The sequence below is a fragment of the Electrophorus electricus genome, chromosome 1 (genome assembly GCF_013358815.1).
Source record: "Electrophorus electricus isolate fEleEle1 chromosome 1, fEleEle1.pri, whole genome shotgun sequence".
NCBI lineage: Eukaryota > Metazoa > Chordata > Actinopteri > Gymnotiformes > Gymnotidae > Electrophorus > Electrophorus electricus.
The window spans coordinates 11,734,071-11,749,121 of record NC_049535.1 but is presented as its reverse complement, the minus strand read 5'-3'; the positions used below and the strand labels follow the sequence as shown (position 1 = coordinate 11,749,121).

Below are 15,051 nucleotides of genomic sequence, written 5' to 3'. Positions count from 1 at the left end.
GTGTCCCCCTGAGCAACTGTGCAACTCCTTCAGGAAGACGGCAAAGGAAGCAGATATTTCCTTAAGTTAGTCCAAGTTTTAGGTTTAATCTCTGGTCTCCTCTTTTTTCTTGGTAGCCAGAGATTTAAGAAAACACACCTCTGGTCCAGTGTTGCTTGCTTTGTAATAGACGGAGCTGGGTGTATGTACGCTTATTATGCAAGACTAGTGGTTCTCTAAATGTAATTTATGTGCATGCTCTCATGTTCATAAGTACAAGAACGCTGATTATATACAAGAAAAAATACTGACCAAGACTCCTAAATTTGTTTATGACCTAAAATATATTTGCCTATAAGTACAATAACTTAAAAGGTTATAATAAAATACAATTTGGCACAAAGACAGTCCAACATTGACGTGACTTTTTTTGACATGCAGCTTAACACAAGAGTGGAAACAATCTTCCGGAACTTTCTATCACCTGTAAACCATAATTACATGGAAATGAACTGAATATGCAATGAGCCAATCAAAATGTACGACGGTTCTTTTCTCATTAATAATGTCTAAAGCATAAAATAATACTACTACAAAATATGAATACTGACTGTGAGCATAATATGCATTTATAAATATACACAAATTCCACTCACAAAAACATCCATTATACACCCAGGATGAGAAATATATTTACATTTTCCAAGTGTGAGTAGTTTCTTTTTCCAGCATGTGAACATTACATTTAAATGCCTCAAGATGATAGGAGAAACCGGACGAAGCCCTTGTATGTTCCAGACATAAAGACTCGGTAAAAGAGTTCATTCAGAACCTGTGTTGTCTTTAGACCTCAGACAACTGCAATTGTGCATGAAAAATTATACAAGTTGAGATCACTGAAATGGGATACTTATCAAGCTTGCTAACCTTGGTCAGGTTTCCCCGTAAGACGATTAAAGTTCGACGCCATAAATTGGACGAATCAAAGGCGCGATGACGTGGGCTGACAGCTGTGGTGATGTTATGCAGTTTCTTTTATGGTAAGACCTCCACAGCACATTTCTGGATGGATTTGGTTTGGTTCATATGTTGTGGGTATTACCGTCTTCTAAGACTACCACTGTTAAAGAGGAAACTTAATATGAAGTGAAAACTCGAATCTGGAATCATGAACCATGCACAAGCGCTGTGATTTTTCAGACAAACTGGACTTTTGATGTGTGATGTATGTAGCCTTTAAGCCATAATTACTTTCAATCAGTACATTCCATAACTAATAGGAGAGCTTTTCCTTGTTATTGGCTCAATTTTAAATACAGAGCTCTTTTCAGAAAGATTGCATTTAAACCCATCAAGTGCAGAATCACTTCAAACAACAGATGGAGTTTCACAATCAACAAGCCCTCTTTACAGAGACCAAAATGGGGTTTTTTCCCCCTAAATCTCACAGAACTTGCTTTCAATGCCAGAGGGAGAGTCATCTGCATCTCCTTCTGTAAAGTCTTTTGTCATTGTTAATCCTCTACACCGTCCTGTTTATGGTGGGAAGCAGAGCCCAAGGGAAAAGCTTCTCAACAGTGTTCAATAGTCAATAGGTGTGCAGTAATGTATACACTAGGCTCTGTCTGTATGTCATGGTGTGTCCTAGCTCATAGTGAGAGGACTTTTCAAATGCCTCTTGGCTCCAGGACACCAGGATTTCTCCTTGATGCAGTCAAAAAAAGATTCCAGTGATCCCGATACCTTAACTTTACGACACGATGGAGACAGACATAGACATACAAGTGGAGATATGTGGAAACATCTCAGTGGAGACGGATGGAGATATCCCAGTGGAGACGGATGGAGATATCCTAATGGAAACGGATGGAGACATCCCAGTGGAGACGGATGGAGAAGCAAGGTCCCCGTTTGCACTGTAAGACACACGATCCTTTCTGAGCTTCTGCAGAGTCTCCTCAGATATACAGGTTATCCGAGCGGAGGATGGTGGTGGACAGGCCGTGGAAGTTCTTGCCATTCAGCGTCTCCATGTGCCCATCGATGCTGTGGCACCGGTGCACCTCCGTCATGGAGGAGGTCGTGTAGGATGCTGAGCGCAGGGCCTCCGTGTTGGCAAAGGTGCTACCGAACTGGATGCGGTACTGGTTCCAGTGTCTCCGCAGCACACCCTGGACCTGTGAGCCACACAGACAGCGACAAGTCTCGGTTCTGATTGGTCTGGACCAGGTTAACTAAATACACCTCAGCAAAGAGAACAGATGATACATGTACGGAAAACCAAAAATGTGCCGGTTACTAAAGAGCGAGCCCAGATCTCCACTGTGCCTCCAATTTGTCTTTGAAATAACTTACTTACCTCTCCATTGAAGAAACAGAAGATTGTGGCCACTAGGAGACCCTAGAATTGGCAACAACAAAAAAAGCACTCAGAAATAAATTATGTTGGAAATCTCAACATCAAAGCATTCACATCTGTGTTAAAAAAAACCCCCCAAAAAACAATGGCTTCCATTCGGGTTTCTAGGCATGCATGGAGCGAACAGATGGCTTGGGTCAGCTAATCGGCCTTCTCAAAAAGCTCCCTTCGCCTGTCACAGCCCACACTTGGTAAATGGATCCCTGGTACAAAACGTTAACTCATAGCATTAGCAGCCTACAGTAATGCATCCTGTTAGAGTACAGTAGTAAATTATAGTCAGATAATACTCATCTTCTTCACCTACTGGCTTTAAGATATCAGTGACATGCCAGCAGAAAACAGTACACTAGTAATACACATAAGAAAAAAAAATACCCCAGCAATAAGCACAAGCTGGTGTTCCTATTGTCAGGTTCTTTATCGCTTCCAGAAAAAGCATCCGGGTTTTCTTTCACTGCTCAGCGGTTTCACCTGGCCCTTCACAACTCAGAACCACGACGGCAGGACCTTCCGCCCAGAGCGGTTTCTCTGACAACAGTGTTCAACGTCGGCCAGTGCAGGCACCACTTTTTTTTTACTGAACTGATCAAATACATTCCTTTGAAAAAACAAAAACTCAAATCTGCCCATTTTTACATGCACAAGAACTTCGCTGTGACTATTAAATCTAACCCTGCCTGCTACAAGGGATTATTCAAAGAACCACTGGGCCTGAGCGCGGAGTTTTTCAATCCAATCAGGATCTCCTGCAGACAGAAAAAACAGCAAAAGCCAGTACAACCAGCCACACACATTTATGTCCAAAAGTAAAACTTCTTGGTAAACAGACATCCGTCTGAGACACGTCTGCAAGCCAAATCATCTGCTTTCAAATGGTACAGACATTAAATTGAGCCACTTGAGAGGATGAAATGTCTCTCTGAGGTAGGAGAAACAAAACCACCGTGGCATTTAAGTCCACAGGAAGGTTTTCTGGTAACCAGACATCCTTTCGAACTCAAGGTCTTGGTCTGAGACTGCATCCTGACTGCCAATCATTGTACGTTATGGTTATCTCAGTACTGGCCTTTGCGGTACGAATTTTGCAGACAGCTAAACAATGCGAATGCTCTAACAAAACAAAACAAAACATTTTTTTATTGTGTGTTGTGAGCCTCTTGGCCTATCCCAGCTTTGAAAGTCCTGTGGGTGCTTTGATGTACCACAGCATTTGCATGCAGGCCAGTCTGAATATAACCTCAGTACATTAATCTAAAGTCCTACTCAGCACTACACACCAGCAGTTTATCATCTCGATTTCTCAGACACTTGTCCCACCCTTCAGGGTCTCACTTTCAGAAGGCAGAACACGAGACCCTTTTCTGAGAGGGCTACACCAACAGTCTGGGACAAACTCCTGCAGCTCTCCTGCGCCTTTCCTGGGGTCCTCTTCGGGTTCTGCTGAGGTTCTACTGAGGTTCTCCTGGACTTCTACTGAGGTTGTACTAAGGTTCTCCTGAGTTTCTCACCTGGTAATGCATCAAGATGTGAATGATGTACCCGTAGATCTCAGAGGACAGGCGGCCCTCGAGTTTGTAGGGGAGCAGGATGAACTGGATCCCCAGCAGAGGCACGAGGATCAGCGTGGCCCTCACTGCCTTCATATAGGGGCTGAACTCCGCCTGGTGGGTCACCTTCAGCTTGGTTATCAACACGCGAACGATGTTCAGGAGGAAGAACAGATTTACCTGAGGAAATCAGAGACAGCGAGACAGAGAGAGAGAGAGAGAGGTGGGGGGGGGGTTGTATAGTTGGATAGTACAGGTGCATACTAAATGGATTAAGGTGCATACTAAATGGCCAAACTTCTCAAAATTGAGTTTAATGTGGACGCATTCGCGCACAGAATGGCAGAGTTGCGATTTTGAACTGCTCTGTGTTACAAAACAACCAATAGCTAGCATACTGTCGGCGTTAACAGTTGAAGAAGGAACACAGGATGAAAACTGCAGAGCTCCTTCTGTGATCTCAAATTACAGAGCAAGTTTTCAGCACTAAGATCAGAAAGTACTAAATAAAGAAAAATATTTAATCAGTAAAGGAATAGTCCCATGAAATCAAGCCATTCTCTGTGAACTCTAGTGAGAATTCGAATTAATCGATTCAAATTAAATACCCACTCGAAACACAAAGGAGAAGAAGATGTACTGCTGAGGAGGTGGAGAGAGAGAACAGGAGAGAGAAAGAGGATGGGGAGAGAGAGAGGGGGAAAAGGACAGACAGAGAGGGAGAGGGGGAGAGGGAGAGAGGGAGAGAGGGAGAGAGGGGGGGGGGAGATTTACTCACCAATAAAGCAGCACAAATAGGCCCATGGATAATATAAAGCAGAGATGTGTGTGAACTGATCCAGCAACTGCAGCAGAAGGAAAACAAGACACAGCTTTTCCACACTGTTACACTCCAGGTCGTCGTGCAGCAACCTACAACAACTCGGGAAACGGGCCTTGGTCTGCCGTGCCTCCGCCGGGCTTGAACAGGACATCAACTTACTTGTCGTTGTAGTAATAGCTTCTCGCGACGGCGTGTATCAAAGCTGGAATGAGCGGGAATCCTGAAGAACATGTGACAAATACTCAGCCACAGTTTGTAGTATTGATAGCGCACGGTTTCTTTAATCCGTGTGCAAGGAACAAGAAACAAGCCAGGACAGCGTAACCGAAATAAGAGGTTTGGTATAAGACGTATATAAGATATAAGACCTAACGAACGCACCCCAGCCCAGGAGGTAATACCACAGGAGGCGCTGCTTGTCAGCAAACACAGCCACGACGATGAGCGTGTGAAGGTAGATCCCCTCACACAACATCCAGAAGTACATGCAGCCCACGATATACCCCTGGATGAAGGCCGAGACCTTACAGCTCACCTGGGAGTGTTGGAGAAACAGCAGGAAATGACACAAAAGTAGATTAGGCATCAACAGAACGGACGAGTGATCACAGTATTAACATTTCTGACTGAACTGTTCCTTTAAACATCCTTTAAACTGTTCCTTTAAACACCTTTAAACATCTCTGATCAAATCTGATGTTCTACATGCTTAAATGTACTTCTAGTGTTATTAATGTATACTCAGAGTGAATCTGATCGTCGGAACAGACCTGGTGGGTGACCTAAGCGCTTGTCGTGGTACACAGCGATGAAGACTCGGCCAACTCACCGGGTTTGCACGTACCAGCTCTTCATTGTTGACAACGGCAGTAAATATAATGATGGTTATGATTGAGTTGAGGACGAAGGAGGTGAAAAGGTTCTTGTGAAGCGTGATCCTCTGACAGCTTAAGCTCCTGGAAGAGAGGACGCAGGTCAGCGCGTGCGCACGGACGGAGGCCGCATCGTCTAACAGCTAATCACTGGGGGAACTGGGCGGGTGATGCACAGGAATAAAACGCACGGCCGTCTCGACTTACTTGAAGTGGAAGAATATTCCCAGGGAGGCAAACAAAGATATCAATGACAATCCATGTCCAATCAAAGTCAAATAGTAGAAGTTCATGTCTGTCTAAATAAATAAAAACATTAATAGAGTTGATCAAATTGCACCTTATAGACAGACAGATAGATAGATAATAAAAATATATCTTTATTGTGCTAGTTGAAGTTTCTGAAGTAGTACGGCTTAGTTAATAAAGACCTATAGCATCTTCAAGATAGAATATGTAAGACTAAGATGAGACAGATAAGAAGGTGAGATGGGTAAGAAGAATGTGAAATGATCCTTTGTAGACTTAAGAGTGGCCAATCACCTTAGAAGAACCAAAAGGCCTCATTTCACTGCCAACTGTGTATTTCTGGATAATAACCTAATATTATAATATAATACAATAGAATAACATTTGCTCCAACAATACGGGTTGTGCATTTAAGGTACTTTAGTCAGACCACGCTTCACGCTCACTCACCAGCCTGCGCTCCCTGCTCACTTGTCTACAGTTGGTGTAATTGGTCCATGTTCTGTTGCTCTCTGGGTGGACAAACCAATGTCCCGTCTCCATGCAGATTTTTGTGACCACCTCTGAAAAAACAGCATACATCTTACTGAGAGTGAAAATCCAGTGCTGAAACAGTGATCAGATTTGCAGCATTATCTAGCTTGGAAGTTCTCCAGATAGCGCCCCGATCTTTAGAATCAGAAACATCAGAAAATTCCTTGTGTTCTGTCTGTCCACTGTTAACAACGGGTTTTACCCAATAGCTCGCACGTGTATGTGAATACACAGCGATACAGGCGTGTGTTTGCGTTAAAGAGATGCTAAACCAATTCGCCTTTGAAACCTGAGGAGGAAACGTACCCGAGGTGTCGAAGTCGTGGTAGTAATCAGGGCACTGCTGTGTGGCAGTGATGCCAGCCTCCAGGTCGTCCCAGCAGAGCCAGCCGTCCCACGTGTGGTTACACACGGGCCCCGCTGCAGACAGACACAGCGCAAGGGTCACGGTACCAGAATTCACTCGTTTGGTTTGTGATGGAGTTCAAAAGCATAGAAAGAATTCTGTCCAGTGAGATGACATTGATAAGCGAACTGTACAAAAAAAACCTGCAGCCTGCGTGTGGTGCTCACCAGTACTGTAATAACGATTATTGCCATTTAAACACATTTTCACCTAGTTGGTCTGGATAGTCTCATTAAAATCATTTGTCTCAGCAGTGTCGTCCTGAGGTCATTGCATTTTCTTTGAGTAAGGGTGACACCCATGCACAGCTACATCTAATGACGCACTGTGATCTACTGACAGACGGCTGCAATGCTCCACGCGGGCGCTCTCAAAAAATTGGCACAGTTGCAGATGTCTGCCTGGAAGTGTTTGGAACCAAACCAAATGACAAGAATATAGCGCTGAGTGTTTGCAGATGAACAATGCATATTGTCAGACAAACCCAAGAGAGTTTACGATGGCATTCCAATGAGTCAGTTGTTGCTTGCTCATAAAACCGAAGGGACATCTAGCATCTAAACTTAGCTTTGCACGATATAGTGAGCCAGTCCACCACAAAGGTCTCTACCTGGCTGTAATTAGGCATACTGAGGTCTTCATATATACATTTATTAATAAATCTACTTCCATAAGATCCAAAGGAAAGCTTCTCTGTCCAGGGGGTTCCAAACACGGCAGAATTCAGGAGAACTTGGTCTTCTCACCTATTCGATCGTGATTTGTGCCCTTGGTAATCTTTTGGTAGCACTCAAACTGCGCTGACACGATCTTGCTGCGGGAGATGCCGATCGGTTTTGGTTCGGTGTCGCTCTCCTCAGCATGAGCCATCCTTAAGAGCTGTTAAGAGTGTCAAAAACAAAGACCTTTTACCAACGTAAAGGACACGGGCAAAATCCAAAAAACATTACATTCTCAAAAGTTTGCAGAACCAGAAGATGAACTATAACAATAATATAAGGCAGCGTAAAGAGAACGCCGTAGAGAATACACATCCCATCTATGCATCGCTGTAGTGATAACTGTAACAGGGGTTTGTAATACCTCACAGGTTGCACACAGCAAAAGGAATGAGCTTGTCCAATATCCGAACATTGCTTGTCTGCTCACCTAAAAAAAACAAGAACTTGTAAACAAAGAGGGACAAACGGCACAAATCAATTCTGCTTAAGGAGTGAGGGGACCCTCTATGTCCTGGGTTGTATTAATTAAACAGACTCCTGTTTATTCTCCTTAAGAGAATATTCTTTTCACAGTTCACAAGAACGTACGTTACAGATCAAATGCATATACAGTCAAAATCAGAATCAGAGTCTTTATTCGCCAGAAGCAACAGCTATACAAGGACTTCCTCTTGGTGCAGCTGTCAACAGCGGACTAAAATGTAATACAGGAAAGAGATGGACACAGATGCACAGTGAAAGTCCTGTTCAATTCTGATTCCTGTTCTCTGGTAAGCCCTTACGCCTGGCCAAACATATGATGAACTGCATTTCCAAGGCACAGTGACAAAACTAAATGTAGTTGTCATAAACACGCGTACTGTAGTTTTAAAAAGGGTGGAGGACTGTTTGGAGCGCTTCACTGAACTGAGAGCCCATAAGAGACCTACGCCTGCCATTAGATGGGCGGAGGGTGACGTCACAGCGTTGCCATGGCCGTGAAAATTCATGGGCTTTATATTTCATATGATTTTTTTTTCCGCTTTTTTCTGAAACCTCAAGTTCAATAATGGTTTGTGGATTTAAATCGAGGCTATTGTCTAGTGTAATGCCAGGGCATCTGACGGTCTGGCAGTCTCCAGCATGTCTTCTGTCTCGGCTTGAATGGTTGGGTTGGGGACATGGCTGGTTTCCACTGCCTTTCATTACTGGGGGTCTGGTATACTGATGGCTTGACCAGATAAGGTCTTTACTTTTGTAAATTTGGTTTTTGGTTTTTGAAGTTACGTTTATAGTTTCCTTTGGCTTTAGCTTTAATGGATCTGCTGTTTAAATATTTTTTAATCAAATAGTATGTAAGTGGGCTAATCCAGGTTTAAGTCTAGGTGTTTCCCAATAGTCATTATTGGTATCAAATTATCTTTTTATATAGTAATATAATCATATTTAATGTTTTCAGTTCTAATTGTACTACTAGATGGATGGATGATGGATTGAAAAAGAAAAAGGGAAAGGACCTATCTGAATCCCTACGGTTTTGAGGGTTAGTCCTGCTGACGGAGTTATAGTAAACTCCAGGTTTTCCAAGCAAACTCCTGGGAATCGGATGACCCGCTGTCCCAAGACAGGACTGTGGCACCATGGAAAATGGAAAATGTCCAGACCTGCTGGACATAACAGTGGACATAACGATCTGCTGAGGGATCTCCAACTACCGCAACTTAAGGGCAGCAAGAACGTCCTGAGATATGTACTACAAAAACCCCACTGTAGGACCTCTGATAATGTTGACCGTGGATGACCGTGTAGGTGAAAGGTACTGGTTTAGCAGAGCTTAGCAGAGTAAGCTTGTCATAAGATGCTCGTGGATTTGGGAGAGCAATGCAGAATTACTTTTTCAGGCAAATAACACACAAGGCCTTACAGAGCGAGACATTTATGTAAGTATATTTTTTCTTATATTCACAGTGACGCTGATCATATTTATCCATAAAATGAAAGGCTACAAGAGGAAACTTCAGGAAACTCTCAAGGCTTATTAGAACTTTTATCCAGAAGTTGTCTAAATAACACAGAAGACAGTTCAGTCCAGACCTCTAGTTGTGGACCTCACCACAGACAGTCTGAAGCATCTCCAACGTTATCTTTGTTTAAATCAGGACATGTCAACACATTTGCAGCATGGGGGACCAGAAGTTGTGTGATTTAAAAAAATAAAAAATTTTTGGACTCCAAACATTTCCTGCTTGGACAAAAGGAAGGGAAACCACACAACCAGGCTCATGTGTGGAAAATGATCCGCTTGCTTCTTTGCTTCTATGGAACAGTATGGAACACAGTTCTGAGAAGTGCGGATAGGCATACTGAATCAATAAGATTAAGGATTTTTTTTTTCCTCCAACATCCACTTGAATAGAAACATGTTTTACTGGCAAATGGCAGTCACCGGAATTTAAAGGAAACGTATGACCTGATCATTTTGCAAAATAAAAGTCACCTGTTGTTAAGTGCGAATTCATTTACAGTTAATCACCACATTCTATTTGGTTCAGTTTTAGTTGTGACTTTGTTGTGACTCCCAACTGGGGCTCTTGTAAAATTAAGGACTCGGCTTCGTCTGAACCGTGGTGTTTGATTTCACAGGGGCTGATAAATTGTTCTGAATCCCCTGTCCTCTATCTGTTCCTTTGAACTCTTCCTTCCTGTCTCTCTTACATCATTCCTTTCCTCAGCCCCTCTTGCCGACTGTGTGAAGAAGGAGAGGTACGTTTGTACTAAAAGAATGCTTTACTGCTCTTTTGCGGGCCTGGATGGAAACCTCCTGGACAGAGTGTTTGCCGTGTGGGCCGAAGAAAAGATTTTCAGACACCGAGAGTCCAAACAGCTGTGGCAGGAGAGAAGCCACAGTTTAATGTGATGCCATTTTGTTTAGTTTTTGAGAGTTCAGCATCAATAAAGTACATGACCTTGGATTTCTAACTGGGGCTAGCTATTTTAGTTAGGTAACTAAGCAAATCTAGACTAAAGCCCTGATTAGTCTGGTTTCTGTAATTGGGATCTGAAGCCCTTTCCTCATGAACGATACTACAAAAGCCGTCATACAGATGGGCTCCACGTTCCACTACCAGGTGGATCTGTGGTAGCATCAGTAGTTGGTCATGAGGTTCACTGTACCGTGGCATATGGAAATAAACATGGAGGATCGGAAGACCTACTGTACCTCAGTTTGAAAAGCTTTAGAGCCGTGAATTAGCGCTATTTTTAAAAACATTTTAAAAACCAGCAAAAACATCTCTAGATGATATTGATCTTTCTAATACACTGACACTTTTTCATGTCAGCCTAGATCACAAAGGTGAGGAAATCTTTAAACTGAGGCAAATGTTTCAGATAATTATCCTTTCCTCAGCCCCAATTATTGTTACTGTTTTGTTTTTATTTAGATGGTGGAATCGCCACATAGTGATATCTATATCAGGATTTCCTTGGGTGTGCTTACAGTCACACCCAGAAGCTCAAAAGGTGACATTTGTTTTTCGTTCTGCAAAGCAGTCAAAACATTGGCATCTTTACTGCAGTCCACATGTGCCCTGGTGAGACACAGGACAGCACCGCACACACCAGCATGTCTCCGTCACAGAAGGAGTGCACAAAGTTGGGAAGAGCAAGTCCGTAAAACCGTCAGCTCGCGGATCACCCCGGTGCACGCTGAGGGGATGAGGTACAGCACGTTAAGTGTTACACTGATCAGGGCAGGAAAAGGTTTCAGTGTACTGAACCGTGCAGCGTCACATGTACCGGCGGCACAGATGGATGGTAGAAAAACAAAGGGGCGAAAAGTGGTCACTTCTCATCAGAGGGGGTTATGGGATATGACATTCCTAGGTGCTTTTTCTCTCTCCCTCATTTCCTCTCCCTTCTCTTCCTGTTTCTCCCTTTCTCCCTCTCTCAATCATTTTCCATTTCTCTGCTTTCTACCTCCCCACTTTCTCTCTCTCCCTTCGCCTGTCTTCTGATTCTACCACTTTCCTTCTCCCTCCTCCTCCATGATTCTCTGTCTGTCTTTTTCTTCTCTCTCTCTCTCTCTCTCTCTAGCCTCCTAGCTGGGCACCCTCCACCCTTAAATCAGGAAGCCCCTGTCAGCCATGCTGAAAGTTTGTTTAACTTATGTCCATTCTGGAACCACCCATGGATATCAAGCCAAGCTTTCCATGGCTCACCCAAAGGCCTACAGACTGGTCATGTTCCATAAGCTGATCTACAATAAATGGTTCACCCGCCCCCCAACATACAACCCCCAAATACTTCAGAGAAATTCAGAAATTAAGAAAATAATAAATTATTCCTCTAATAACGTAAATAACTCCCATTTTTACACATATAAAATATTTGACATTTTGGATTCATTTGTAATATTAATTATTATATTTTAGAATATATAATACATACATAAAATAGATTTTAGAACAATAATATACAGCTAGACGCCCCCCCCCCACACACACAATATATATATGGAATAATAGAGATAGTTCATTAAACAGACTAGTAAACAGACTAGTCAATAGATTAGTAGTCATTTCTTGTCAAAGTAGCCTATGTGCTTCAGGATTTGATGCCTACTTTACAAACATGAGACATTAGTCCCATTATCTTTATTAAGTTCATTCGCAATGTTATAGTCCTGTACACCTACATCTACCTCGTTCTAACCGCAAACTCGAACTTGTTTTACTTGAAATGTGTATGTACATCTCAGTACACATTACTACACACTACTCACTATTGAAAATTCGAGCAATATCAGCTTAGTTGTTAGGTCCATTTTTGAGTGTCAAGTTAATTTCAATAAGACAGTTTCAGTAGTGTTGCCAGAAAAAAAGCAGGTTTAGGGCATCCAGACCTGTAATATAACTGGGTCTTATATCTTTCAAACCTCTTGGCTCGCCAGATGTCACCCAGACCACGGGGTCGTTTGAGTGTCCACAGCAGGACTTGGGGGGGAGCTCTCCTATCGTGTTGACGGCATTTGCTCCATATCTGATGCCTATTTCGTAACTTCACTTGAAACTTCCTAAGCCTCGGGGAACTTCAAATTGAAGTCAACAAGTGGAAAGACGAGCGTGTTTTGTGCTGTTACGGGCATCCTTTGATACATACAGACAAGCCAATCTCTCCCATCAGTAAAATGTCATCTGGTACTTTAATCTTCATTAATAATATCAATGATAATTCAACTGTCCTGACAAGTTGGCTGAGTATCGAGCCCGGGTCATTCATTGACGTAATTTTAATAGTCCAACTTTGTTCTTCAGCACAGTAATAAAAGGATTGTTTTTATACAGCTGGCCAGATAACAGCAAGACAACGACGAGACGTTTACAAATTAAACAGGCTGACGCTTCAGCTAATAAAACCCCAGTAACAGCAGCTCCGAGCACGAGATCTCGGCTCGTGGTGAAAGTTTCCACCTTCGCGCTGCACCCGCAACATCCCCCGCGGACAAACGGACCGTGTTAGTGGGAGAACACGCACATGCATCGACATTCACGGACCGACTTTCCTACCTCGCCCGTTCCGCAGTTAATCCGAGGCTCGCGAGCAGCTCAGTGGCAACGTCCTGCACCGCGCGCGGCGAGAAGTCGGGCCCCCCTGGCAGTGGAGCCTCGCGCTTCCTGTGACATCACTACTCATCTGCACTGGATGTGTTGAACCTTGTGCTCCTTTAGGTGAAGGTATCGCTCTCCTTTCACTAATATTCAGAAAGGGGGCGAGTAATCTATTCTCGCAATACTGCATCACCCCCTCATTTCCCCCAATTTATTTTTGCATGAAATCTAAGTTTGTCTTTTGTTGGCGTGGATTTTAAAAGGCAACAATAGTCCCGATCCAACAATATTTTGCAAGTCTAGCATCCTTTGGCAGATCAGTCAGTTTTTCTCAGAAATAAATGGAATGTTTTTCTCAGAAATAAATGGAATACCTTAAACAAGCAGCGTTTATACCCTACATACCCTACGATAATCCCAGACCAGGTTCCTAACAGGAAAGATTTAAGTTCCCCATGACTGTAACACCCCCTGGCGTGTACACACTCAAAGGATTTACAGTGAATGTTTCCTTTGGCAAACGGATTAAATATGGCCGTAAATAGTGGTTTGTTTCTGACACAGTGGCGTAGGTTTCGTTTCACCTTTTGGGAGGCAAAGATAGCACATTGTATGAGTAGTGTGAGCAGGAATGACTGAAAATGGCAGAAATACTTACAGAAAAAGTATGCCTATGCGCTGACAAGACATTTTAAGATCTAACAAATAGGACCGTTAGAATTTAAAAACATGTCAATGACAACTCAAATCCCATTTTGCCCCATGCAATCTCACCTAATTCCAAAACTTTCCTTTTTTTAAATTTCATGCACTTCAGTTGGAAATTGATTCGTTTGCTTTTTAAAATGTCTCCAAAAAGCAATTTGGAGCAGAATTCATTAAACGTTTTAATACTTCAAATTTCCTACAATGCCTAGGTAGCTGTGAAATAATTGAGGTCTGAAACAAGATCTAAATGTACAGTCTATTCTCTGAAAGCATATTTCATGGTCTAGCAATGCTATTTCCGAAAGCAATCTTTTCAAGAACGCTAAAGCTTTTATGTTATTTACCTAAAAGGGAAACGTCTTTTCCACTACATTAAGAAACTCGTGATCTTGCTTAGGTCGGAGAGGAAGCTTTGGATGTAGTGGTTGCGGTTCTGGAGGATTACTCGCGTTCAGCCCATCACGTTGGACACTCAGCACTTTAACAACATTGTACTGCTACAGTCGATTCCATTGCAATCAACACCATTACAGCCAACAGAGCAAGAGCACTGTCCAGCACGTGCACAATCCGCTTTCCCACGCATGCGAAAACGGAGCAACGGTATTGTTCTGCTGACGCATCACTTCCCACGGTGTAACAGCATGTCAGTAATGGTGTGGTTTTGCACGGGCTGTTTGATGCGTTTGTAAGCTGCAGACATTTAAAAGTCAATAGGTGACTAGACTGCGCGTGAGCACGCGAGTCTCCAAATACATCACCAGTGTTCAGATCAGCTTATATAATTATTTTACATTTCACTGAGATCTTCAGGCCAGTCTATTTGACCCTTTCCCCATGAAGATTAGCAACAGCTCATTTCAGTTTCGTCTATTTTTGTGGAAGTTGAGGTTATAGTGCAGAATATCGGATGCGGTACAGGCCACGAGCGTCAGTGATATCAATCTGTTTAAATGTTTGGAGGAAAACCGTAAGTTTGGGTTGTTATTTGTGTTTACATACAAATAGTGTTGCTCACTGTGAAAGTGGAAAAAAGCAGAACATTGCAGCATGATAACGAGTTTGAGAAGGCTTACTATCAATAATGGCTAAGAATTCAAGACTGCAGACAATAACATGTGGACCCTAACAATTCCAACTGCTTCCAGTAGAGGGAGCTCCACAATTACAAAAACTTAATAATAAAGGCAAATCTTAATAA

General features: G+C 42.8%; 1 protein-coding gene across 1 annotated transcript; it reads right to left on the bottom strand.

Moving 5' to 3' along the window:
- Nucleotides 1-294: 294 nt before the first annotated feature.
- Nucleotides 295-13,554, bottom strand: calcrlb (calcitonin receptor-like b). Its single transcript, XM_027018705.2, has 13 exons — nucleotides 13,101-13,554; nucleotides 7,916-7,981; nucleotides 7,579-7,711; nucleotides 6,733-6,846; nucleotides 6,343-6,455; nucleotides 5,851-5,942; nucleotides 5,601-5,727; nucleotides 5,153-5,306; nucleotides 4,931-4,991; nucleotides 4,727-4,793; nucleotides 3,910-4,128; nucleotides 2,339-2,380; nucleotides 295-2,156 (listed from the first exon to the last, which is right to left on the bottom strand). The coding sequence occupies exons 2-13, from the start codon at nucleotides 7,964-7,966 to the stop codon at nucleotides 1,938-1,940; spliced, it is 1,392 nt and encodes a 463-aa protein (XP_026874506.2). The 5' UTR covers nucleotides 7,967-7,981; nucleotides 13,101-13,554; the 3' UTR covers nucleotides 295-1,937.
- Between the last annotated feature and the right edge of the window lie 1,497 nt (nucleotides 13,555-15,051).